This window comes from Lissotriton vulgaris, chromosome 10 (genome assembly GCF_964263255.1).
Source record: "Lissotriton vulgaris chromosome 10, aLisVul1.2, whole genome shotgun sequence".
Classification (NCBI taxonomy): Eukaryota; Metazoa; Chordata; class Amphibia; order Caudata; family Salamandridae; genus Lissotriton; species Lissotriton vulgaris.
The window spans coordinates 25,720,964-25,745,959 of NC_141698.1; the positions used below are offsets into that span (position 1 = coordinate 25,720,964).

Below are 24,996 nucleotides of genomic sequence, written 5' to 3' on the forward strand. Positions count from 1 at the left end.
GATTTATATATTTAGAATAATCTAATAAGCAAGGACTTAAGAAGAACCTTCTGGCTTGAACCAGGGAATTATTCTAGGCACATGAATCTAGAAAAATGACAGTATTGTAAAAAGGAATTAGCAGCTGCAAGTGGGTGCAGTTATAAACAAATTGCCAGTGCCAGAGATGCTGGCACAGGTTAACCATCAGATACCTGTAGCTGTGTGTTCAAATCGTCACGCTGAGCCATCAGGGCCTCATTGTCAGCCTGACGCTGCTGCAGCTCTGCCGTCAGTGACATGCCCTGTTCTCGAAGAAGATTCATCTCCTGCGTCTTCGACGTCTGGATCTACAGACCAGTAACAAAACAAAAATAAGAAATTATAATTAAAAACACTTAAGAGAAACTCACAACAGTAAAAATCTAGCCACGTGATAGAGTGAATTACTGCAAACAACATAAAATGTATGTGTGTCTTACACATAGAACTTTGTGCTGAAACAACATGACTGAATGATAATCAAAACTCAGACATGAGGCATCAGTAGTTTTCTTAAACACCCTATGAAAGGGGTTAAAGAAGGGCCAGACGATTTTTCCAAACATTTCCATTCCCTTTGCCTACAAAATGATTGGTGAGCTCTGTGCCGCTTCATAACTTGGTTTATGCAAGATATTGAACAGGCAAGAGGAAAGGTCCATTACATCACTGGTGAGCACACTCCTAGACTTGAACACATATTACATATAAAAAACCATGTAGCGTCACTCTGCTTCCTGATGGAATCTCTCTATGGGCTTCAAACCAGTGTGAGGCCATAGAAGACAGTGGGCGAAGAGAGGACTTCCGTGTGGTTGCCATTTTCACTTCAAACTGGCCGTCGCTCTGGACATGCCCAGGAACAATGAGACTGTGCAATCCCAGGAGCCCACAAGATGCCAACATGCAGGGAAGAGCATAACTGAGGTTGAGGAACCACCATTTTGTCCATCGTTGATGCAATGTTGATCCCGCAATGTCCCCCACCTGAGCCAAGCAAGAAGAATGTCTATATCCGCTGCTCCACGCCCTAAAAGGAAGGCATTCATTCTTCATACCTACACCCTGGTAGCAGAATACACTGAGGGACGTCACAGGGAACAGTTTGAACAATCTTTCCAGTCCTTACAGTCGCAGCGGTATTACAGGCTCTTCTTGTTTGGGGTGGTGGCTTTTGGGTTTCTAGATTTTGGGAGTGATCCGTTATATTCAGGACATGGTGCCCTGTTTTACTCAAATCTGGCCTAAGACCAGAGTGTGGCCCAATGTCCCTGCATCTGTATCAATTGATCCCTTTTTGGACCCTTTTGCTAGAAAGCAGCTAGAGCAAGGTAACAAGAGTTTCCCAAATTCCCAGAGTCAACACGAGTTAAGCTCCAGAGGGTAGGAGTAACCTTAAAGCCACTGTTCTCAGAACTGTAGCTCCTGGTCCCAAGACACTATATGCATTGTTGGTGCTTTTTATCAGCACCAGTAGGCGTGAGAACATCTTAATTTAACTTAACCTGCTCTAGTTAACTCTTTGTTAATAAAGGTAATTTTTATTTTCCAATGGTAAAGCCCCCAACTGGTTATTGAGGTTACGGAGAGTCATTTACTGTTACACTGACCTGGAGTTTCCAACCACAGCCACCTCTTGGAGTAACCCATGGCTGCTCAACATTGCTATCAAAGAGTCAGGTGCCTGAAAAAGAAGTTACCTGAGCATCTAGTTGGAGTACACCAGTGCTTTTGCCTCTGGGACAGCAGCAGTAAACTACAGCATCCACAGAGGATGCTGTTCACTAACCACTGGCTGACTCTGGACTCAAAGAAAAGGCTGTATCGGATGACAACAAAGATTCATTACAAAGAAATATGGAGTCACAGAGGCAGGACTGCCACACCGAAAGAGCCTGATAAAATGCTGTAAGGTTTTTGGAGGCCATTATGTAGAGTGAGATCTTATTCAATTTAATCACCAGAATACTTCCAACAATCAACTTGGACACCCACTATTCTTACACCGAACAAGGCTAAAACTTTGAAATGGAACAGATCTATATGTTGAATAGTTCTTATGGGCGGCCTCTTGCGTAGCTACAGAAGAGAGGACTTTCTGCCTCTTGGGCAGAGCAGAAGTATGCGTACCCAAGAGTCACCATTGCAAGGACAAATATATCACCAAGCAGCAATTTAGACGCTTCATACGAGATCAGAATTATTACAAATACAACAAAAGGCGGAGCTTTGGAATAAGTAGTCCCACTCTAGTCCACACTTCTGGGCTATCCCACTTGGGCACAGCGGCTGGGCTCTCAGGGCAGTCTCCTCCTGCAGCAGTCTCTTCTCCTTCCATCTCTCAGCAAGCCAGGCCGTCTCCGGTGCTGAGGCAGCCCCACACCTTCTCCAGCAGCTCCTTATAGACCTTCCAGTTGAGTCTTGTCATCTCTTGGAAACTGCTGCCAGCAACACCAATCCTGAATCTAAGAAATTCCTCTGGTATTCTTTGGGGAAATCTGGAACCAAGTGGGGAAGTTTCAATCCCACTTTTATAGTCATGGTGAGGACAAATAATGTGGAATCCACTGCCTGGGTCCTGGAACAGGTCCAAAGTATCCCCCTCTTAGTGTACCTCAAATTTACAGATCTTTTGTTTCTGGCGAAGCCTTCCACAGCACGTAGCGATGAGGAGCATCTTACAGTGGAGCGACCCAAAACATGAGCACAATCACTTTGCACTTGCCAGCCATTCGACTTTGCAAGTGGCATCTCTGGGAGAGACAACAGGGCGGCCCTGCTTGGATGATTCAGTGCGCACAAGAAATGAGGCCACTGTCTCGACCGCCCCACACCCTCCATGAAGCCCAAGGGTGGTGCTCCGAAAGAGACAAAGATCAGACCTCTGCTGGAAAGGTCACTGCTGCATACCTAAAGCAAACCTGTCTCCATCCTCACACACGTTACTGTTGGACACTAACTACATTCAGTACACGTTCCCAGTCTGGAGAGGCTGCATCCGGTATCAAAGCAGGGATCCTGAATGGACCCAATGCCTCACAGTCACACATACATGCATTGGACATAGAGTGCCACAACCCATTACTAAATACAACACACGTGCACCGGAGCTTAAGTCATTAATGTCAGCCTAGGGTCTGGGCATAACATGGGAGCGGAAATGTACCTGATGGAGGTTGGTAGGCATCTCACTCATCAAGTACAGGAAGAGGCCAGCGCTGACCGACATGTCAGAAAAATAGTATCCGGCCACCCCAGCTTCATGAGTACCTCCTGGGTCTAGGACAGCAGTCCTGTGTTTCCGGTAAAGTGTGCTTTGTGCACCCATCTAAACCACAGAGCCAAGCTCTGGGTCTCAAAAACTTTTACACAGCCTGGGCATCAGCGTGAGCAAGACTGCTGGGCGTGCTGGCTAAACAATCTTTTTTTAAATCAGGATACTAGTACAAACTAAGGAAGGGTCTGCTCAGAACACGGCTGTACATCCATAAAACTATGCCGGGACATTCCTCTCTCAACAGTGGAACTTGACAACAGATGCATAAACCTTATCAGAACATTGGGATGTTGGGAGCTGAATTGAAAACAATGGAGTGCTCCAGGCTTATACTGACTGGAATAAGCCCAGAGCTCCAACATTCCAATGTTTCTATGTTCACAGCTCTGGCTGTGAACAAAGGCTTCAGGGAGCCGGAGGGGATTCCAATCCCCTCACGGTCCCATAAGGCTTTGTTCTTTTTTGTTAGAACATTCTGCCCTCTATTGGCAGAATGTTCTAATAGCCTTATAGCCCTTCGTAGCTGGACTATACCGGCTATTAAGTTCCTCTCCCTTTTTAAAGGCCCTGGCCTTCGGCTCGGGCATTTAACGCTGGAGAGGGCCTTTAATAGCCGGTATAGCCCTCTAAGGCAGGCTATAAGGCTATATGAGCAGACTCGAGGGGACACAGAAGAGTAATTAACTCATGGGTCAATGCCAAAGGGTTCTGTGAAAAAAGGGATGTACACCCATGACTGTCTTACCGCATTGAATGAGGAAAGGATACTTTTATTCGATTTCTTTAAAATCCTAAAAGGGTGGGACGAACCCCCTGAATATCAAACAATTGTGCTAGTTTAAAATTACAATAAACTAATTTGTATACATAATAAAATCATGTTAGGCCTGTTTCTATTACAGCATGTAATGTCCAGCCCTGCAAGGAAAGCAGACTTCTAACTGAGATGGTTTAAACTGTACTCAAGCATGCATAGTTTCTCAGGGTATAATAAAGTGCTGGTGCTATCGGCGTATGAACTGCAGAATTTAAATTAAGTGAACAAGGTGATTCTGCAAAGTCAAGTACAGTTCATCTATCGCTCTTTTCTAGTTCAATTGCCACTAGGTTCAAGAATTTGATTGCCTTGCATGCCAATTGGATAGTTGAGCCTCCCAGGAATTTTTAACGGCCACTCTGCAAGCCCCTATTTGTTCTCACCGAAGTGTTGGCCGTAAGAGGGTTTTCTGAATATTTAGTAATGCCGGAAAGATGCATGACAGGTGGAGTAGTGACTCATCTCCATGACCGAAAAGGCGGCATTCCTTTGTCGGTCAGGTCGGTTCCCATTTTGGAGTAAGGTCTTAGGATGGGTAGGATCCCAGTTTCAATAGAATCAGATTTCACTTATTCTGTTTTGAGAAATGTTGTAACAGGTATGATTGAGGTTTCAGAAATGTGTGAGATGGCATTTATTTATTTATTTAAGGTTTTTATAGAGCGCGTAGTCACCCGTGAGTATCCCAGCGCTATGCCTCGTAATCCAGAGGGGAAGGAGAGCAGAAGAGATGGAGGGCTTATGGGAAGAGAAGAGTTTTGAGCGATTTCCTGAAGCGGAGGAGGTTCGGTTCTGTTCTTAGTTTCAGAGGGAGCGCATTCCATTGCTTCGCTGTGTGAACCGAAAACCGGCGACCTCCTGAGCGGGCTTTTTTCACTCTGGGTACCACTAAAAGGTTTTCGTGGTCCGATCGGAGTGCTCTGGTGGGTGTATAGGGGGTAATACAGTTTTTGAGAATTGATGGGCCTTCATTGTGGAGCAATTTGTGAGCCAGGCAGAGGGCCTTGAAAACCACTCTTTCCCTGACCGGCAGCCAGTGCAGTTTCTTCAGGGCGGGTTTCGCGGATGTTCTGGCCGGGGTGTTCATGAGCATCCGGGCAGCGGCATTCTGGATTTTCTGTAGGGTATGAAAGGTAGCTTCGGGGGCTCCCAGATAAATGGCGTTACTGTAGTCCAGCCTGGAAACAATCAGGCCTTGGATCAGCAGTTTCCGGGAGTTAAAAGGAAGTAGGGGAAGCACTTTCCTACATGACCTTAGAAGACCGAAACAGACGCCGGCCGTCTTCCTTGCCTGTGTTCTAAAGGTAAGATCTTTTTCTAACCATATTCCCAAGCTCTTGACCTCCGCCTTGGGGGCAGGAGGTTCCCCAAGGCAGGCGGGCCAGATGCTCGGGGGTAGAGAGGGCCCTTTTTGTCCTAGGAGCAGAATCTCTGTTTTTGACCCATTGAGCTTGAGGGCTGAGTCGTTCATCCATTGATGTATTTTGGAGAGGCAGCCATGAAGGTTGGAGGGTTTTTGCTTGGGGTGAGATAGCGTTACCACCAGCTGTGTATCATCAGCATAACTGATGATAGTGACTCACATTGAATGAATTAAATAGGAATGTTTGAGGATTGGAAGAAGAGTTATGCCTTACTGTTTATGTTACATGTTAATAATCGCAGAAGTGGGTGTCGCTGGGAGTAGAGGTCATGTTAAACAGTTATTTGTTATATATATATTCTTATGCCATGTGCTTCTGATCTTGTGTTAAGTCTTATTTAACTATGTGTTATTTTTTCCTTTGTGTTATATGTTATAAGCTATTGGTCTAACACTGAATGCAGCCTACAAGCTCCTACTGAAGGCGCCTATAAGAAGATGAAAAGGAAGGACTGAAGTGGTGTAATAGTACAGATAGAGGGTAAGAAACAAGTTACTTACCTGTAACTTTAGTTCTCCAGTATTGGTAACTTTCATAGATTCCCATTGCTTGTATCATTCCCCGTCGTCGGAATGGGAGCCTCGGTAATAATATATATATATATATACCTAGGTAAATACACCCTAATAGGTGTAAAAAGGTAAAAAATTAGGCCTAGGCCTCATTATCTTTTGTAGCCTATTGGTGTCATTATGTAAAAAGACCCAAAGTCACCTTAGCAACCAATCAGATCAGCCTCACCCTGTAGAACCTTCCTGAGAAAGCTCAGAGCCTCAGATTTTCGTAGCCGTTGCTTTGCCACATAATCACCTAGCCCTAAAGTGAGCTTTCCCAGGGGAGGCGGGTGGGCGCATGGGAATCTATGAAAGTTACCAATACTGGAGAACTAAAGTTACAGGTAAGTAACTTGTTTCTTACTCCAGTATTGGAACTTTCATAGATTCCCATTGCTTGTATCAGAGTAGATAGCAGTTAGCATACCTCAAACATTTCGTGCACAGTTACAGAATCATTATAAACTAATGACATCACAGATTATAACAACCATAAAGCAGTAACAAAGCATAATAAACGAAATGTTTGAAAAAACAGGAGGAGGGAAGAGAGGAAAGCTCACCTCTTATTGGAAGAGATTTCTCAGGACTGCCTGTCCTACAGCCGAATCCTCCTTTGCAGCCGCCTCCAGGCAGTAATGTCTCGTGAAGGAGTGCGTACTGCTCCAGGTGGCTGCTCTGCAAATGTCCTTTATGGATACTCCAGCAAACAGCGCTGTTGATGCTTAGATCGACCTTGTGGAATGTGCCTTCACCTGTCCTTGTAAAGGTTTGCCTGCCGCCTGGTGGCAGAACCGGATCGCACTAGTTATCCATCTAGATATCCCTTGTTTTGACAAAGGAAATCCTTTCCTTGGGGCTCCGAAAGCCACAAACAGTTGGGGTGTTTTTCGAAATCCAGCTGTGCGTTGTAGATAGAATTTCAAACATCTCTGAACGTCCAGAGAATGAAGTGTCCTCTCAGCCTGGGTTGAAGGTCGCGGAAAAAAAGATTTCAAAACCACTGGCTCGTTAAGATGAAAGTCTGTCGGTACCTTCGGAATGAACTTGGGGTTCATCCGTAGGATCACTGTATCATTCTTGAACTGCAAGAAGGGTTCTTTGATAGTTAAAGCCTGAAGCTCTCCTACTCTCCTTGCAGAGGTGAGTGCCAAAAGAAGCGCCACTTTCCATGATAGGAACTTCAGGTCCGCTTTATGTACTGGCTCAAATGGCGGTCTCATCAGCTGAGCCAGGACCACATTCAAGTGCCACACCGGAGGTGGGGGCCTAACTGGCGGAAAAACTCTAAACAGTCCTTTCAGGAATTGTTTTATTACTCTTGCTGACAATAGAGAGGGGCCCGATCTTGTTCTTCTATACCTTGAAATAGCTGCCAAGTGGACCTTGATAGAAGCATGAGCCAGACCTGCTTGTGCCAACGATAGAATGTATGGCAAGAGTTGATGCGGAGCTGACGAGAAAGGATGTACTTTTTCCCTCTGACACCACAAATGGAACCTCTTCCATTTCGCTCTATATGTCTTATTAGTGCTAGGGGCTCATGCCTGTACCAAGATGGTCCTGCATTCTTCTGGGATGTTTAAATCCTTAAACTCTCTGTATTCAGGAGCCAAGCCGTCAACTGAAGCGAGCTCGGGTTCGGGTGAAGAACCTGGCCGTTGTACATTGATAGAAGTGTCTGTTTGGGTTGCAGATGAATGGGTTGTGTCTCTGATAGAAGAAGCAACTCCGTGTACCAAAACTGGCGAGCCCAGGCAGGCGCTATTAGTATCATCCTGCACCTGTCCATCTTGAGTTTTTTGAGGACTCGAGGAATCAGGGGAAATGGCGGAAAGGCGTAAACAAACGCGCCTGACCAGGACATCGAAAGGGCATTCTCCAGTGACCCTCGATGGTGTTCCCTGCTTGCGTAACACCGGCATTTCTTGTTCCCTGGTGTTGCAAACAGGTCGATCGCTGGGGTCCCCCAACGGAAGAAGATGTCCTTGATCACTGCGTTCTCCAATTCCCACTCGTGCGAGACTGCTCTCAGGCGGCTTAGCGTATCCGCCTTCGTGTTGCATACTCCTGGAAGGTGTTCTGCTACGAGTGTGATGTTCTGCGATATCGCCCATTCCCACAGTATTTGGGCTTCCTGTGAAAGCAGTGGCGATCTTGTGCCTCCCTGCTTGTTGACGTAATGCATTGCGGTGGTGTTGTCCGTCCGCACCAGGATTGCTGAGTTTGTAATCCTTGGGAGGAAAGCCAACATTGCCAATCGAATAGCTCTTAGCTCCAGAACGTTGATATGTAGACGACGTTCTTCCGGAGTCCAGTGACCACTGACCTGGAGGTCTTGCATGACTGCTCCCCAACCTTGAAGAGAAGCGTCCGTGGTAATAACGTGAGGAGCCCGTGCAGCCTTGAAACTGAGTCCCACAGTGAGGTGAGATCTTTTCATCCACCATGAAACCGACCGTTTCATCCGCTGGGTAACCGTCACCCTGTCGTCGAACGAACCTTCCACTTGTCTCCACTGAAGGTCCAGTTCCTCCTGCAGGGGGCGCATTTGTAGTCTGCAATGCGGAATCAATTGAATACAGGATGAAATCGACCCTAGAAGAGATTTGTACATCCTGACTGTCATCCAACTTCTCTTTTGCAAACGAGTGGCTGACGATATGAGTTTCATCTGTCTCCCTTCCGATGGGAAGGCTTTGCACACCTGAGTATCGAGTATCGCTCCCAAGAACTTCACCGTACCTGCCGGCTGAAGAACTGACTTTTCCTTGTTGAGTTGTAAACCCAGATGAATAAAGAGGTTCAAGCATGTGCTCACTGCCTTTGATGCCTCTTGTAAGCTTGGGGCCTTCAGCAGCCAGTCGTCTAAGTACGGGAATACTTCCAGCGACTGTCTCCTCAGAAATGCTGCTACCGGTGCCAGCACCTTTGTGAATATCCGAGGAGCGGACTTTAATCCAAATGGGAGCACCATGAACTGGAAGTGACTCTTGCCTACTGTAAAGCGAAGGAAACGTCTGTGAGCTGGATGGGTCGGGATATGAAAATAGGCATCTTCCAGGTCTAATGTTGCCATGTAGTCGCCTGGGTTCAAGAGGCGCAATATGTCCTGGAGTGAAATCATCTGAAACGACAGTTTCGTGAGATAGGTGTTGAGCTCCCTCAAGTCCAGGATAGGACGCCACTTTTGCTTTGTTTTGCGGATCAGAAAAAATCTTGAATAGAAACCTTCTCCCCTTTGTGATAGGGGAACACGTTGGATCGCCCCTTTTTGAAGCATTTGTTGAGCTTCCTCTTGAAGAAGGTTCAGATGTTTCGAAGTAGTGGCGTGGGGAGCTCTTGTAGGTGGAAATTCCTGGAATTCTAGAGTATGCCCATTTCGGATGATGTTTAATACCCACTGATCCGATGTAATCTCTTCCCAGCTGCTCAGATGTTGTGATATCCTGCCCCCCACTGGAGATCCCAGAAGCGGAGGAACAGTTGGCAGAGTCAGGAGGCCGCTATTGACGCTTGCCAGCGTCCTTGCCCTGACGCCCCTGTCGTCCACGAGCGTTCTGGCGAGAGAAAGACTGGGATTGCGACTGCCGCTGATAGTATTGATTGCCGTACTGAGGCCTGTACGACTGCGACTGCTGTGAATATCGCTGTTGCTGATAACCTCCTCTAGGTGAAGTGAAGCCTCTTCCTCGTGCTCCACGGAACGGTGCCTTCCTATATTGCAGGTTCCCCAGAGCCCTTGCTGTCTCTGTGTCTTTCTTTATACCCTGTAGGGTGTCATCGACATGTTTCCCAAATAACATGTCCCCGTCAAAGGGCAAGTCCAAAATCCTATTCTGGACCTCTGGCCGGAAGTATGTAGCTCGCAGCCACCCTTGTCGCCGAAGAACCGCTGCACTGCCCAGAGCACGGAAAGAGATGGTGGCGATGTCCATCGCGCAGTCAATCATCTCTGAAGAGGAACGTTGTCCTTCTTCCAGAAGTTTCTGTGCTTCCGCTTTCTGGTCATCCGCTAACAGATCCACATAGTGTGCCACATCACTCCACATCTGGCGGTCGTACCTTGCTAGGATCGCCAAGGCATTCGCCGCTCTGACCAACAAGCTAGCCATCGACGAAAAACGCTTCCCAGCGTTGTCCAACCTTCTACCCTCCTTGTCTGGCGGAGTCGTGAGGGTGGCCGAAGGATTCCGCGATTTCTTCTGTGCCGCTTGCGATATGACCGAGTCTGGTCTAGGTTGTCCAATCAAAAAGGCGGGACTGTCATCAGGAGCTTTATATTTTTTCTCCAAGCGCGGAAGAGTTGGAATGACCGTCGCTGGGGTCTGCATCACTTTCTTCCCTTCCTCCCATATGTGCTCCACAATGGGAATCGAGCGCACGGCCTTACGGTATGCCTCTTTAAAATCGTACAAGAAACAATCCGTAGATGTTGTAGGCATCGCTAACTTAAAGCGCGCTGTGGCTCTTTCCATCAAACTGAAGAAACCTCCTACATCAGCCGGAGGCGAGTCGACCGGGTCTGGCACTGGTGAAGCCGGATCCGGAGCTATATATTGGTTCCATTCACTATCCTGGTCTTGATCCTGGTTCTGCCCCGTTTCATCTTCATCCGAGGTATCCACTTGGACTTGCCGAGGATATTCCCTCTCATGTTCTTCCTGTGCAGGCCGTACTGACTGTGCTGCCACCACCTGCGGTTGAACCTGTGCTTGACCTTCCACAGGTTGCGACCCTTGCCTGCTCCTATACTCCTCCAGCATTGCCCTTAAGTCTGTCAAAAGACTCATAGGCATCGTTACCATGCCCTGCTGTGGTTGGGTTTCCTGGTATGCAACTTGTCTTTCTGGCCGCTGTTCCTTTTGATAATAATACTCCTCATCCAAATCCGAATCATGGTACTTCAGATTCAATTGAGATGGACTGTAAGCATCCCCATACATCTCATTCTCCTCTTCTGAGTAATCATCTTCATCCAACAAAAGGGGTGGAGGTAGTGAAGGTACTTTCCTTGGAGAAGTCATATCTGGGGTTATCCTCCTCCTTCTGCTGTTTTCTGGTGCTCCTGTCGTCAACGGCGTTGAAAACAACTCCACCGTTTCCTTATTCTGAATCGTCGTCGACGGGACCGTCGACGAGAGTCCCTTCACCGTCGACGGCATCGTCAACGGAACCATCATCGTCGACGGACTCATCATCGTCGACGGGATCGTCGACGGAGCTGTCATCGTCGACGGGCTCACCATCGTCGACGGGATCGTCGACGGAACTGTCATCGTCGACGGGCTCGTCGTCGTCGACGGGATCGTCGCCATCGAGATTGCCACCGTCGACGGAATAGTCATCGTCGACGGGATGGTCTTCGTCGACGTGGTGGTAACCGTCGACGTGGTTATCGTCGACGACGCCGTCGTCGATCCAGCCTTCGTCGACGGAATCGACATCGAGGTCCTCGTCGACGCTCTCGTCGTCGTCCTCGTCGTCGCTGGATGGCTCGTCGACGACTGAGGAGAAAAAATCACCTCAGATGCTTTAGAGTCCTTCTTGACCCCTGTAGAGGCCTCTACAGTCGGTTTTTTGACGGACTTGGCTACTTTAACCTGGTGGGAAGGCCCAGCCGAGCTCTCATCCAGTTTAGCCCTTTGCACCTGCAGTGCCTGCCTTTCCCTCTCCTTTACACTCACGTGAGGAGATTCGATAGGCCCTGGCTTGCCAGACCTATCAGAGGTCCCACGCATAGCCTTTAAGGGGGGTTCAGTTGAAACGTCCACAGACGATCCGCCCCTCTTCAATGAAGTCTTTGAAGATGATGATCTGGCATCTTCCTCATCACCAGAAACCACTTCATCCCTCCTTTCCAACTTCCTAAGCCACAGAAGCAGCCGTCCTTCACGATCACGGAGGGTTTTAACCGACATTCTCCTGCATATACTACACCCATCAACCTTATGGTCTGGGTATAGGCAGTAAATACAGTCCTTATGTTGATCTTCTGTATAAAGTCGTTTTTTGCCACAAGTGGCACAAGACCTGAAAAGGCTCTTCTTTTCCTTATCAGTCATGACAAAGCTGAAAGAAATCCTTCAAGAAAACTGTTTAAACAGTACCTCAAGTTGAAGTTAGAGCAGAGCTCTAAGGAGACTCCCTGTCACCAACGAAGCGGTAGAAAATCTGAGGCTCTGAGCTTTCTCAGGAAGGTTCTACAGGGTGAGGCTGATCTGATTGGTTGCTAAGGTGACTTTGGGTCTTTTTACATAATGACACCAATAGGCTACAAAAGATAATGAGGCCTAGGCCTAATTTTTTACCTTTTTACACCTATTAGGGTGTATTTACCTAGGTATATATATATATATATTATTACCGAGGCTCCCATTCCGACGACGGGGAATGATACAAGCAATGGGAATCTATGAAAGTTCCAATACTGGAGTAAATAATCACAAACGTGTGAAGGGAGCATTCAGTTTAGTCCTGGTTGGAGTTGGTTGCAAATCTCCTAATATTTTTTATTGAAAGTAACTATGATAAAATGTAGAAACACTTCACGAAATAGTACAGTGACGGATATAAAATGAAGAAATAATAATTACAATGTTTTCATTTTACATTAGGTTCACAATAATGACAAACCTATAACTAAGAATCTCAGAATACCAAAAATGTGGCACTAGACCTGACCCCCCTCAATCCTAATCAGAATACTATGCCATACCCCTACCATTACCCTAAAACCATCACTAACCCTAACCCCAAATGTATAGCCCCTTCTCGAACCTGCTTTAACCATTCCTCCTTTTAAATTAATATAATAAAATAATGTCATATTTCTATTTGAAGAAATTTTGAAAATGTACATTGTTTAAATATTCTTTGTTCTTTCTTCTTCCATAAATAAATTCAGGCTCACTTTTCCTCATTGTGCCTTTGTTCCTGTGGTATTTTAATGTACACATAATTTCTTTTCAAACACCTGGAGGGGCACCTCTAGGCACCACTAACGTGTTTGGGGCGGGATGTAGTTGGGGAGTGGGGATCGATGTGTCCTTGATACCGGACATGATTAGCAGCACCCCTGGCCACAGCACCAATCACACACAGCTCTACAGAAGGCCTCTGCTTCTCACCACCCACCACCCACCAGACCCGGCGTCCGCCCAGGTACCCGTACCTGTTCTAAAGCTGCCAGGTTCGTGCGCAGGGCATCGTTTTCAGAGAGGATGCTCTCCACCTGTTCTTGGCTCACAGCGCTTTGACAAGCTACCTGCTCCGCGGCACAGGGGTCAAGTCGAGAAGGGAGGGTTGGAGAAACCAAACAAAAAAAGGCGGGGGAGAGAAAACAGAAAAAAATAAAAAAATAAGAGAAAGAGAGAAGCAGAAATAGGAAGAGAAAATCCATGTTTGGAAAGAAGGAAAGAGACGTAGAAGTATTTAGCACACACATGCTGGGCTAAAAAAAAAAATATTTATATTTTCAATTAATGAACTGGCCAAGTGAGGTGATAGAATGAGATGGAGAAAGATCTACCATGAGGGAAGGTCGTGACCAGGGGTGGGTGGTGTGGAGGCAGATTTTGGGCAGTTTTGCTCCCCACAGCCTCTAGGGTTCAACAGGAAACGTGCAGATAGTGTGGTGATTGTGTATGTGAAGAAGGGGAATGAATGAGCAGGTGAAGCATGAAGACCCACTCCTGCACCGCGTGTGAGGGGTCCTTACCTGCTCCTGCAGGGCCTGCTGGGCCACCTCGTGCTCCTTCCTCTGGTTCTGCAACTGGCCCTTCAGGTCAGCAACATCCTGCGAAGGAAACCAAATGAGAGTGTGTTGGCCCGGGCTGACAGACCTTTACCTTCGAAGGGAGGGCTAGAAGCGGTGAATCGAAGGGAGTGGAAGTAGCAGTGAGATGAAGTTTCGAAGAGAGGTGTACATAAGGCGAGATAGTGTGTCGAAGAGAGGGAAATTAGCAGTGAGATGAAGTTTTGAAGAGAGGAGTAGATGCAGTCAGATGGTGTATCGACGGGAGGAGCAGAAGCTGTGTGATGGTGCATCAAAGGGAGGGTTAGAAGCGGTGTAATGGTATATGGAAGGGAGGTGTAGAAGCGGTGAGATGGTATATAACGAAGGGAGGTGTAAAAGCGATGATATGGTATATCGAAGGGAGGTATAGAAGCGGTGACATGGTATATCGAAAGGAGGTGTAGAAGAAGTGAGATGGTATATCGAAGGGAGGGGTAGTAGCGTTGAGATGGTATATCGAAGGGAGGTGTAGAAGCGGTGAGATGGTATATCGAAGGGAGGGTTAGTAGCAGTGAGATGGTGTACGGAAGTGAGGTGTAGAAGTGGTGAGATGGTGTACGGAAGTGAGGTGTAGAAGTGGTGAGATGGTGTACAGAAGTGAGGTGTGGAAGCGGTGAGATGATGAACGGAAGTGAGGTGTAGAAGCGGTGAGATGGTGTATCGAAGGGAGGTGTAGAAGCAGTGAGATGGCGGTGAGATGGTATATCGAAGGGAGGTGTAGAAGCGGTGATATGATATATCGAAGGGAGGTGTAGAAGCGGTGTGATGGTATATCGAAGGAAGATGTAAAAGCGATGATACGGTATATCGAAGGGAGGTGTAGAAGTGGTGAGATGGTATATCAAAGGGAGGTTTAGAAGCGGTGAGATCGTATATCGAAGGGAGGTGTAGAAGCGGTGAGATGGTGTATCGAAGGAAGGTGTAGAAGCGGTGATATGGTATATCGAAGGAAGGTGTAAAAGCGATGATTTGGTATATCGAAGGGAGGTGTAGAAGTGGTGATATGGTATATCGAAGGGAGGTGTAGAACCAGTGAGATGGTATATCAAAGGGTGGGTAGTAGCATTAAGATGAAGTTTCGGAGAGAGGTGTAGATGCGGTGAGGTGGTGTGTCTGCAGATTTCCCTAGTACTGAGACGGGAGGGGTAGAAATGGTAAGACGGTGTACCGAAGGGAGGAGAACAAGCTGTGAAATGTGCATCAAAGGGAGGGTTAGAAGAGTGAGATGGCGTGTCTGCAGAAACCCTACTGAAAAAGGAGGGATAGAAGTTGTGGGATGGGGTGTGTGCAGCGTCCTCTGGTACTAAGAAGGGGTAGAAGTGGTGAGATGGTGAGCTTGGGGAGGTTGTCTGCATTGAGAAGTGATGGGTGAAAAGTTGTAAGAGCGTGTGCCCGATAAGTCTCATAGTCTTAGGAAGTGAGGGGTAGAAGCTGTGTGAAGATGTCCCTGTGAATGTCCCTAGCACTGACAGGAGAGTGGTAGGCATGCATACAGTCTCCTCGCTCAGAGAAATGAATGGTAAAAGGGGAATGCCAGGCAGTAAAAATAAACTGGCAGAAGTGGTGAGATGGTGAGTTTGCCCCCTGGCCCTCCCATGACTGTAGTAGAAGTGGACGGGTGCTCCTCAAATATCTTTCAGCAACAGAGGAAGGGTGTGCCTAGGTAGTGCCCCCACACCAAAGAGGAAACAGAAGTGGAGTGGTACATAAACACTAATTAGAGAATAGTAGCAGTGGATGTAGTTTGATAGGAGTGTGTCGGAACTGCTTCTGGACGGGTAAGAGTGGCAGTGTTTCTAGGGATGTGTCTCTACAGTGAGTAGAGTGTTGGAAGCATAGGGCCGTGCTCGAGGAAGCCGTATAGAGGGTGGATGAGGCAATACGAACGAGTAACAGGTAAAGAGATGCAACATATACAAGTTGACAAACAATAACAAGTCGTTGGTGAAAATCTCTGTGTAGCTTTATTTCAGGTACGCTTGGTTGGCATCCATTGGGAACAGCCAACGCGTTTCGCCCAAACAAGGGCTTCTTCAGGGTTGTAATGGCATCCAATATACAAGTGTTTAAAAAACTGTAGAAGTCTCTCACAATGAGCAGAGACTGGCAAAAGTGCAGAACTGTATCTGAGATGGTCCTCACACGGAGTACAGAGTGGCACAATTATGGAACAGTATCTGAGGAGTCCTCAGCACTGATTTTAGAGGAGATAGAAGTTGGTCAAAACATCTTTGAAGTTTCTCCATATTATGTACAAGTTCACTGAACTGTAGGGCTCTTTGTGAGAAGCCCTTAGCCATGATTAAAAATATGGAGTCCATTGCTGTGTGCCTTGAGATACCCTTTGTCACACGGCTGACAGTAAAATACAGAAGATTTTGGACAGTTTCTGAGAAGACCACACTGTAAAGCACAACCCCGCATTCCTTCCTTCACCCTGCGTGTATATCCCAACCTTACCAGGCAGGATGCGCCGACCAGCACCAACCTGTTGAACAGCCTGAAGGTCCAGATGGAGTTTATGATTTCTGAGGTTCAAGGACTTCAGGTCCTCCTCCTTCCGCTGCTGGATCTCATCAATTTTAGTCCTGGAACAAGGGGTGCAAAGAAACAGGACATTAAGGGTCAGCCAGTCACAATAAGAAGAATCGACTCTGAGAACTGCGGAGGATACCCAGTGTTTAACAGGAATGTGAAGCGACATTATCTGCAGCTGTGGAAAGCACACGTCCAATGTTCACCAGTACTCTTACCTTAAGTTTTATCTCTTAAAAACGCTCTACTTTAGAGGTACTGTGAGTGTGTTACTGCTTCTCTTCTGGCTGCTCAGTCACTGCCTGATGAACACTTCCATACAATGAGTGAAAGTTCCTTCCCACTGAAGAAGGGCTCAGAGGTCAGGCCATGTCAGCATGGAGAACTTTATCCATCCTTGCTGGAGAGACATACGAATGACCTATTCGATGCAGCTCTGTCAGACCTGATCATCAGCTACCTCACAGTATCACCTCACCTACATACAATGTAGGTGTAAAATTCTGCAGCTCATCATAAAGTTATACGTCAGATAATGCCAGTGTGGCAAACAAGTTTGCATACCTGAAGGGCAACGTGATTTTTCAATATACCTTCTTACCAAGAATGTCACAAAATGTTCTCCCTCTCTAGGGAGAGTGTCAGCTGACGTCAATGAGGAAGTGAAAGACAAAGGATACAATTCTCCTGCTGAATACATCAGCCTCTTATCCTCCTATCCTGACTCGCCTAGAGAGAAGGCCTGCTTGGGGCACCTGGATGTAGAAGAAATACCAGCTAAGATCGCTAAAAACCTTGTATCTCTGTTGCATCAGGAGTCCTTTAATCACGCTCTCTGTAGCTAGATTTCTTGTGATGAAGAAACATTTGAGCAATAGCGACCAGGAATGTCATAATTTTGACTATTTGTAGGTGTTGTTCAGTCTCCCGGGAAGAGGGGTTGTGGCAGATGAGTAGACCCTGGTCCTGGTGCAGGAAGTGCCGCATTGCAGATATCCCGGGACTTGTGGGAGTAGCACGCGAGGCGCATACCAGGACAGGTACAGATATCTGGCTTCACCATAAGTAACACTGGCACGTCTGAAGCACTGGTCACAAAGTGTGGCCGCTCAAGTGAGCTAGGAATGTAGGGTGCTGTACATGGGTATAAAATGAAGGGAAAAGAAAAAGGTGTATAGATATGGACATTTTTGACAAACGGTTGTTTGTTGAGAAACTCACAGGACTTTAGATATATATTTCCATTTTGCTAATCAGTGTATGGAAATGATAAAGTAATGAGAACAGCACATTGGATATAAATGTAGTCAAAGTTGGACAGTAGCATCCCATTGGTCATTATAGGCCACCGTTCTCATTTTCAGTTCAGCTCTTACTCCTAGGGTCAAGAGAGTATTCAAAAAACTAACAGTCACCGGAGGTATACAAGTTATTTAAAACATTATACACTCCGTCTCACAAGCACCTTTAGTTCTGCAAGAACTAATCTTACCATCATGGCTGTGAAATCAGCATAGATTCAACCAAGATACATATGAACACACTCTCCATTCCAGGGATACTCGCTTTAGCACGGCGAGACTACGATACAACCAAACTTTTCCCGGCTCCTTACAAGCGGGTGCAATCGGAAACTGGCATCTTGCATGAGCTACTGGATCACCCATTCTTACCTGCTGTCATTGTAGAGGGTCTCCTTCTCAGACTGTAGTCGCAGAAAACTGCAGCAAGGGTGGCAACGACGAGATGCAAAAAGAAAGTAAATGGTGATTTGTCAGGATGCAAACACAACCCAGAGACACATTCAACAGCAGCTGTGCATCAGGGAGGTCTAGATTCAAAAGAAGCAACCTTCTCATCTGATCATACCAAGCTCTACATGTGTGAGGCCGCATCAGCATCTCTTTTTAGAAAACTATACAGAAAACATGCCATTCTGTGATCATATTTCAACCAGTTCTATACAAAGCGTGCAGAGTTCTATTCAGGTTTTCACGCGCTCTATGTGAAATGAGCCAACTTGTCATTTGATTATAATGAGCTCTGCCTAACGTATGTACCTTCTCAAATGATTACCAGAACCTTGTACCCTCTTCTCATCTGTTGACAGTGCTTTGTGTAAGAAGTGTCATCTTCTTATATGATGAATAGAATCTAATTAAGAGACTTGTCGCCTTCTTATCTGATTACCACAGTCTACATATTAGATGTGACTCCTCATTTGTTTTAACAAACTCTAAAGAAAAGGATCTCCATTGCTACATTTATACGTTTCTAATAAGAGGGGGCAGCTTCTCATCCAATTACTAAACATACTTAAGTGGTGTCACTTTCTCCTCTCGCGCTCTCCAGGGAGCGCTGAAAGCAGATGTTACCGTCTCAACTGGTAAAAAACTCTAAGAGGTGCCATTTCCCATTTGCTTTAGATCTGGCCAAATTTGCCATAGGCGCGTCTGCTTATAATTACATCTGGAAGATCTACATTTTAACATCGGACGAGATGTTTGTAAAATGTGCCTCCTTATTTTCAGTCGCTTTTGCATCAGTAGAAACAGAACTCTTTACAAGATTTGCAGACAGAGCTCTTTTCATGATGCAACACCTTGCTATTTTGAGATGTGCCACCTTTAATCTGTGCTGACAGAGCTCTATACAAGATGTGCCACCATTCTGCATTTTATCACCGCCTACTCTAGGTATGTGGCCCTATGTTATCTGTTTAGAATAATCTCTAATAAGATGAAGTACTGTCGCATAGGATAATAATGAGCTCCAAGATATGCCAACCCCTCATCTGTTTACAAAGAGCTCCAGTAAGACCTACCAGCTTCCTGCCTTCTTATGAACTCCAAGAGGTGCCACCTGTACATCTCTTGACAAAGAGCTCTAATAAAGATGTGTCAAATGCCCAACTGATTATGATCTCTGCCAAAGATGAGCCCCTTTCTCATCTGTGTAACAGGAGCTAAACAAAAGATGTACCACCTCCCATGTGCTGTTAACAAGCTCTGTTAAGAAGTGCCACCCATTCATCAAGCAAAAGACACAATGATGGACGGAATGCAGAACAAATCAAAACATTCAGCCACAGTAAAGAGATCTGGGTTAAATCCATTGTTCTTTAGCTCACTTCACCTCCCCAGTTTAGACCCAGCCATATGCAGATCAGTCTTGACCCTGTGCCTCATGGGAACAGTCCAGGCCGAACTGCCAAGCCAGGTCCTCCCTGGACTGGAAACAATCTTCCTAGGACCGGTTCCGGGGTTTCACTCCTCATCAGCCAGGATAGCTTGAATCCAGTGGCACAGTGAGCCCGGAACCCACGTCTGGGCATACCCGGCACACTTGGGGCGAGAAAGCAAAATACACAAATGATGGACGGAATGCAGAACAAATCAAAACATTCACCCCCGGTCAAGAGACAAGCGCTGCTCTTGATGGTGAGCAATGCTCTCAGTGATGTGCTTCTGTTTAGGTTAAGTAAATACCTGGGAGTAGCTTTTAAGCCACATCAAGAGACAAACATCTGAGTTAAACTCTTTTTCCTGCCCCCTTGAAAGGAAGCAGCTGTCGTTCGACACAGATGGATCTTATGACTCAGGAGGGCATGCTGTGCAGGACACAAGGATACGGATTGGGAAATCCGAGTTTCATGTCCAGATCCCCTTATAAAACACTAGTCACATCTCAGATGTTGAATTTCAGCACCCCAAATCTGTGCATTTAGCTGGGATCTTTGAGCTCTGGGGTTGAAAAGCCGTGGTCCTATGAATGCAGGTGTAATAAACTGTACACAAAGAGGCAGATTACACGTTGAAAATCAGCACAAGATGCCTCCACCTACGTCTACTAGTTTACTGGGTGTGGATTTGCACTCAGTAAGTACTGCTTCATTTCTACTCACAAACTCATTCCGATGACAGTAGGTAGAATTTGTGACCGGAAAGATTTCAAGACAACATGTGGGTAAGGGCACTGTAATTCTGGGACCTGCATGTTACTCCCCATTATAGGCCTAGAAAGTCATATTTGCTCAGTGCAGGGAATTGATCACCAGAAATGCTAATTCCAGACCTAGCACTCAGCACCAGGCATTTTAGAATCAATCCCAAAGTGTTTCCTTCCAGGAGTCACAGACTCATTCCTTCCGCCCCCACCTTGCCCCACAAGAACCGAAACCACTCACCTTTCTTGCTTCTTCCGCAGCTTCTCACCAAGCTGTGGAGATAAAACAAAACAATTTGATCAGGGTTACAGAGTAAAGGCACTACGGCAGCTGTACCTCTCCGGGCTCTAGTGATAAGAACAGCTCCCATGAAACACTATGTGGAGCGCCTTGGCCATCACAAGTACCCCGCTCCCCAAAATACCGTCTCTGCTCCCTAACACTCAGTGGCCCATGCTGGCTCTACCCAAGATATTACTCCACAATCTGGCTAACAACGCTGTTGGCAGGTCCTGTTTTTTGGGGCTTCTCTAGTGAAATATTTGACGCCACCATACAAAATTTTCCAACACAAGATGGAAATCAATAACTAAAAGAGGGGATAGCTCCTGCATTCCAGTTTTAACAGGAGAAGAAAACAGGACTGGGAGCAGGACAAGATTTTTAGGGCAGCTAAGTCGCATGTGCAGAGGACTCCTTCTCTCTGTGCTTTGGAGGCCCGCTGCCAAACACTGCCCAGGAGTTAATAACTTCATCGCGAGCCCAGGGCATGAACCCCCTTACCTTGGTCAGCTCTTCCTGGAGACGACTCAAGTCAAATTGTTTTGAGCTCTAGAAAGAAAGCGAGAAAAAAAACATTGGAATCCACAGAAACCAGGAGATTTTATACAATAAGAGGAAGAGGAGAAGAAGCCTCACACGACGCTGTCAGAGGTGGACCAAGCTATCACTGAGGAAGAGCTCCGCTCCCTGGGGTTCAATCCAGAGAGATGGTGGACAGCGATGCCTAGATGCAGGTTCGAATGCTGCTCCTCCCTGGATGCTAGCGGCAGAATAAAAGGACCAGTGGCTTCCGAATGGAAAGGTTTTGGCAGGTAAGAATGACTATAAGCTCAATATAAAGTTTAAAGATCATTACTGAACTCTATGGGGTGCTGCTGGCGACCAGGAGAACATAGGGGTTTACAAGCCCCAGGCGTCTGTATCAGACAGAAATAAGAGAACCATTCCTCAGCTCTGGGGGAAAGGAGAGCCTGGAAATCCTCTGTGGAAAGCGATGCATGTGGTGCCGGAGCAAGAAGAACCCGGGATCTCCTTCATGGTTCTGAACCAGAGGCATTGATACCATCTGTATGGCTGCAGCGTTTGCAGGACCCAGAGTGAACGGTCTGGTGATGGACAATTGGGTTTTGAAGATGCACAGCCAGGCGTACCGGGGGATTCTGCCCATCATGGATAGTCGGGCGATGGAGCCCGCAGCGTTTGCAGGACCCAGAGTGAACGGTCTGGTGATGGACAATTGGGTTTTGAAGATGCACAGCCAGGCGTACCGGGGGATTCTGCCCATCATGGATAGTCGGGCGATGGAGCCCTGGTTCCGATAGTTCATTGTGATCCGGATCAGATTGTTTTCAGAACTTGTTTTTTGTGAGGAGGTCCGATTCAGGAGGAAGGAGAGCAGGGAATGCAAATGAGGCAAGAACATCTGAATAAAGTGATTTTATGACCGAGAACGGTACTGTGGCACAGACATTGTAACTGGCTTTTATGGAATTGTTGAGGCGTAGAAGGAAGCTAATGTTCAGGGGTTCGAATGAGTGCTGGGGCTGTCGAGCATGGTGGGGAAGTGCGTTTTGGAAGGGGGCAGGCAGGGAGGCCTGTTTCTAATAGTGTTCCTTTTAATGGTTACTGATGTTGGTTTATATTTGTACTAAATGGAGATCTTGGCAGTGGTTTGATGTCTTATCGGTCACTTTCAAGAGGGCCTTGTAATAGCCAGAGATACAATGTTGACGACAAAGATTCAGCCTTGATCATTTTACATTTTTCTCTTGTGCGGACTAGTTCCAGTGTATTAAAGAGGAGGATAGGTTTTGCGCCACTGTTTTTATTTACAGCCAACTCATTTTTTGACATCCAACTCTTGATCTGTACCTGGATGTGTATGGCGTGTGTTTGATGATTTGAGATAGATGTTGGTGTCAAGTGTGGAGTTGGCTGTGAATGCAATCAGTATGTGTTGTGGAGTGCCATGGGGTATTTCTGAATGATCTAGAAGAGGTTTGGGTTGCCTCAGACTGACTTTTGCATGGAGCACCATGTTGACCAGGTCCAGGAGCATGGGTCTAGCCATTTAAATCAAGGTGCAGCAGAGGTGATGCTCCATTACGGTGACCGTTGTGGTGACGTCTGTGAGGCTCAAGTACCAGAGATGCCTCCTGTGTTTATTGGCAATGGTGATGGAAGACGCACATTCAGTGAACTCACTATGGGTGTAATTATCTCATGGGTAGCCTGCAGATGAGGTGTTGAACGGTAGTCTTGGTTGCATAAGAGTTATGAGGCGAGCTGAGACACAGTAGAGCGCTGCGTTGGATGGGATGAGGAAAGGAGCTGCAACCCGACATACGTAAATAGGAAATGCAACAGATTTCACAAAACACTCCACAGTAACCAAAGTTCCATTTATAAATGATACCTATGTACCCAACTCTACATATCAGTATTTTTGTTTTATTTATTTGAAGGAAGAGGGGTATAATTAAACGTTATTAAATAATGTAATTTCAGTTAATAACAGACAATACATTGAAACATAAATATATGCAATTAACTCAATATTCACTTCCATTTTCAAGTATTCCAATGCAAGAAGTGCATTTAATATTAGTTTTTACAATAGATCAAGACAGAGCCGGTTCCAGTTTTAAATGTGAACTAGATCGAACAGATAATATTATTGCATGCTAGTAAGGGTTATTGATATGCCAAATTGAAAGGGACCCAGATTCTTAAAAGAAGTCTCATGTTTGCGGTTCCCATCTTTCGAGTGATGGTAGCTTTCAATTCAAAATAGTTTTCAATATACTGAATTAATACAATCTTGAGCAATAAACAAGTGCACAAGTGTTATTGAGACAAAGTATTGGTGCAAATGAATGTGGAATATTATTGTCCGTCACCATTATAATATGCAGGGCAGTGAGAATGACACCAGAGTTAAGGACTGTAGATAATCGTCTTGTAATAGTAACCGAAAAATCACTGAGTTTCAAGCCGTTGACAAACGTTTTTAGATGGCCTTCACTGGGAAATCCACATCTTGAATAGTTCGAATCAAGCCTCATTGTCCACTTTGAAAGTATAGCCGAGTTTAATATAGATGGGTTACAACTTGATAAGTTTAGTGGCTTTAAACGTTTTATGAGGCAACGTACACACACAGAAACTCCTCTGGTGAGCCCAAATTTCCCAGACCGTCTACTTGAGAGTCATCACTCAAAGAAGAAATAAATATAGTTTAATATTCCCTAAGTGAAAGTTTGTAGCAAGTCCTCATGATCAATTCCAGCAAGTCAAAACATTTGAAGTGAATATCTGAGAGAAGGAAATTTCATAAAGTAATCCACAACCTCGTTTATTAAAAAAAATTATGCCTGAGAAGTTAATATTTAGTTTCAAGATCAACATGAGATATTCCGTTGGGAAAATGATGCCCAACACATTGGAAATGGAGCTGTGATTAACCCTTTCTTAATGGACTGAGAAAAAGTTCTGCCCAAGAACCGTGTAGACTAATTAATTGTAGGTTTATTAGACAGTAACAGATGTTAAGCCATGTGGTATGAGCAGTTTAGTCTACACGGTTGTTGGGCAGAACTTTTTCTCAATCTATTAAGAAAGACAATATAATCATATTGAATATGGTCATTCTTCAATGTCTTATATGCTTAGTTAAGTAGTACTGTTCCCTATCTATAATGATTTTATGATAACTGTATATGAAATGTCATTTTTAATTTCTTTTATGGACCATTTAATATTTGTATAAAGATCTTTGGCGCGGACTAATGCAGCACAAATCTTTTGAGTTCTAGGAGTTAACTATTTTCTTAGTATAATTGAGGACAAAGTCCGCAATTAAGATAAATGTCTCCCCCCAATTTGTCAGTTCAATGACTAGAAGGTTGAAATACTGGGGTTTTCCTTGATTTGGGCCATACAAGAATTTCTAACAAGGCGCTGCACTATTATTGCAGCTCCGTAACAATTAAACAAACTGATAAGTGTCTTCAACATCAGAACTACTCTACACCACAAGCACAAGATGCAGGTTTATCTGGTTTAGAACCTCCTGGCTCATCCATTTTTGCCAGCACTTCTTGGGCCGCAGGCTCTCTTTGGAAAATGTAAGTCCATCCCTGAGGAATAATTTTAAGACTTGCAGAGTTTTGAAGGAACACCTGCGTACTTGAGTTCCTGAAACGAAGGTATCAAGAGACGAAGCTGCCATCACCTTTCCACTGTCAAGCGGAAGATGTCAGAGTGAACATAAAATGTGATGCTACTGACTGTCGAAAAAGCTGGAGCCCTACTCCGTAATGTCTGCTAAACCTCCTATAGG

The 24,996-nt window shown here is 45.8% G+C and overlaps 1 protein-coding gene across 4 annotated transcripts in view; it reads right to left on the reverse strand.

Moving 5' to 3' along the window:
- The window catches only part of GRIPAP1 (GRIP1 associated protein 1), a 395,004-nt gene that overhangs the window by 259,549 nt on the left and 110,459 nt on the right, over positions 1 to 24,996 (reverse strand). For 2 of the 4 annotated variants that reach the window (XM_086940303.1, XM_086940302.1), the window contains exons 10-16: positions 21,156 to 21,203; positions 20,613 to 20,644; positions 18,100 to 18,147; positions 16,380 to 16,479; positions 13,814 to 13,891; positions 13,268 to 13,360; positions 195 to 329 (exon numbers count right to left, since the gene is read on the reverse strand). In XM_086940303.1, the coding sequence (XP_086796429.1) occupies positions 195 to 329; positions 13,268 to 13,360; positions 13,814 to 13,891; positions 16,380 to 16,479; positions 18,100 to 18,147; positions 20,613 to 20,644; positions 21,156 to 21,203 (534 nt within the window). The remainder of the gene's footprint in view (positions 1 to 194; positions 330 to 13,267; positions 13,361 to 13,813; positions 13,892 to 16,379; positions 16,480 to 18,099; positions 18,148 to 20,612; positions 20,645 to 21,155; positions 21,204 to 24,996) is intronic. The other 2 variants (XR_015300640.1, XM_086940304.1) reach the window with 1 other exon arrangement.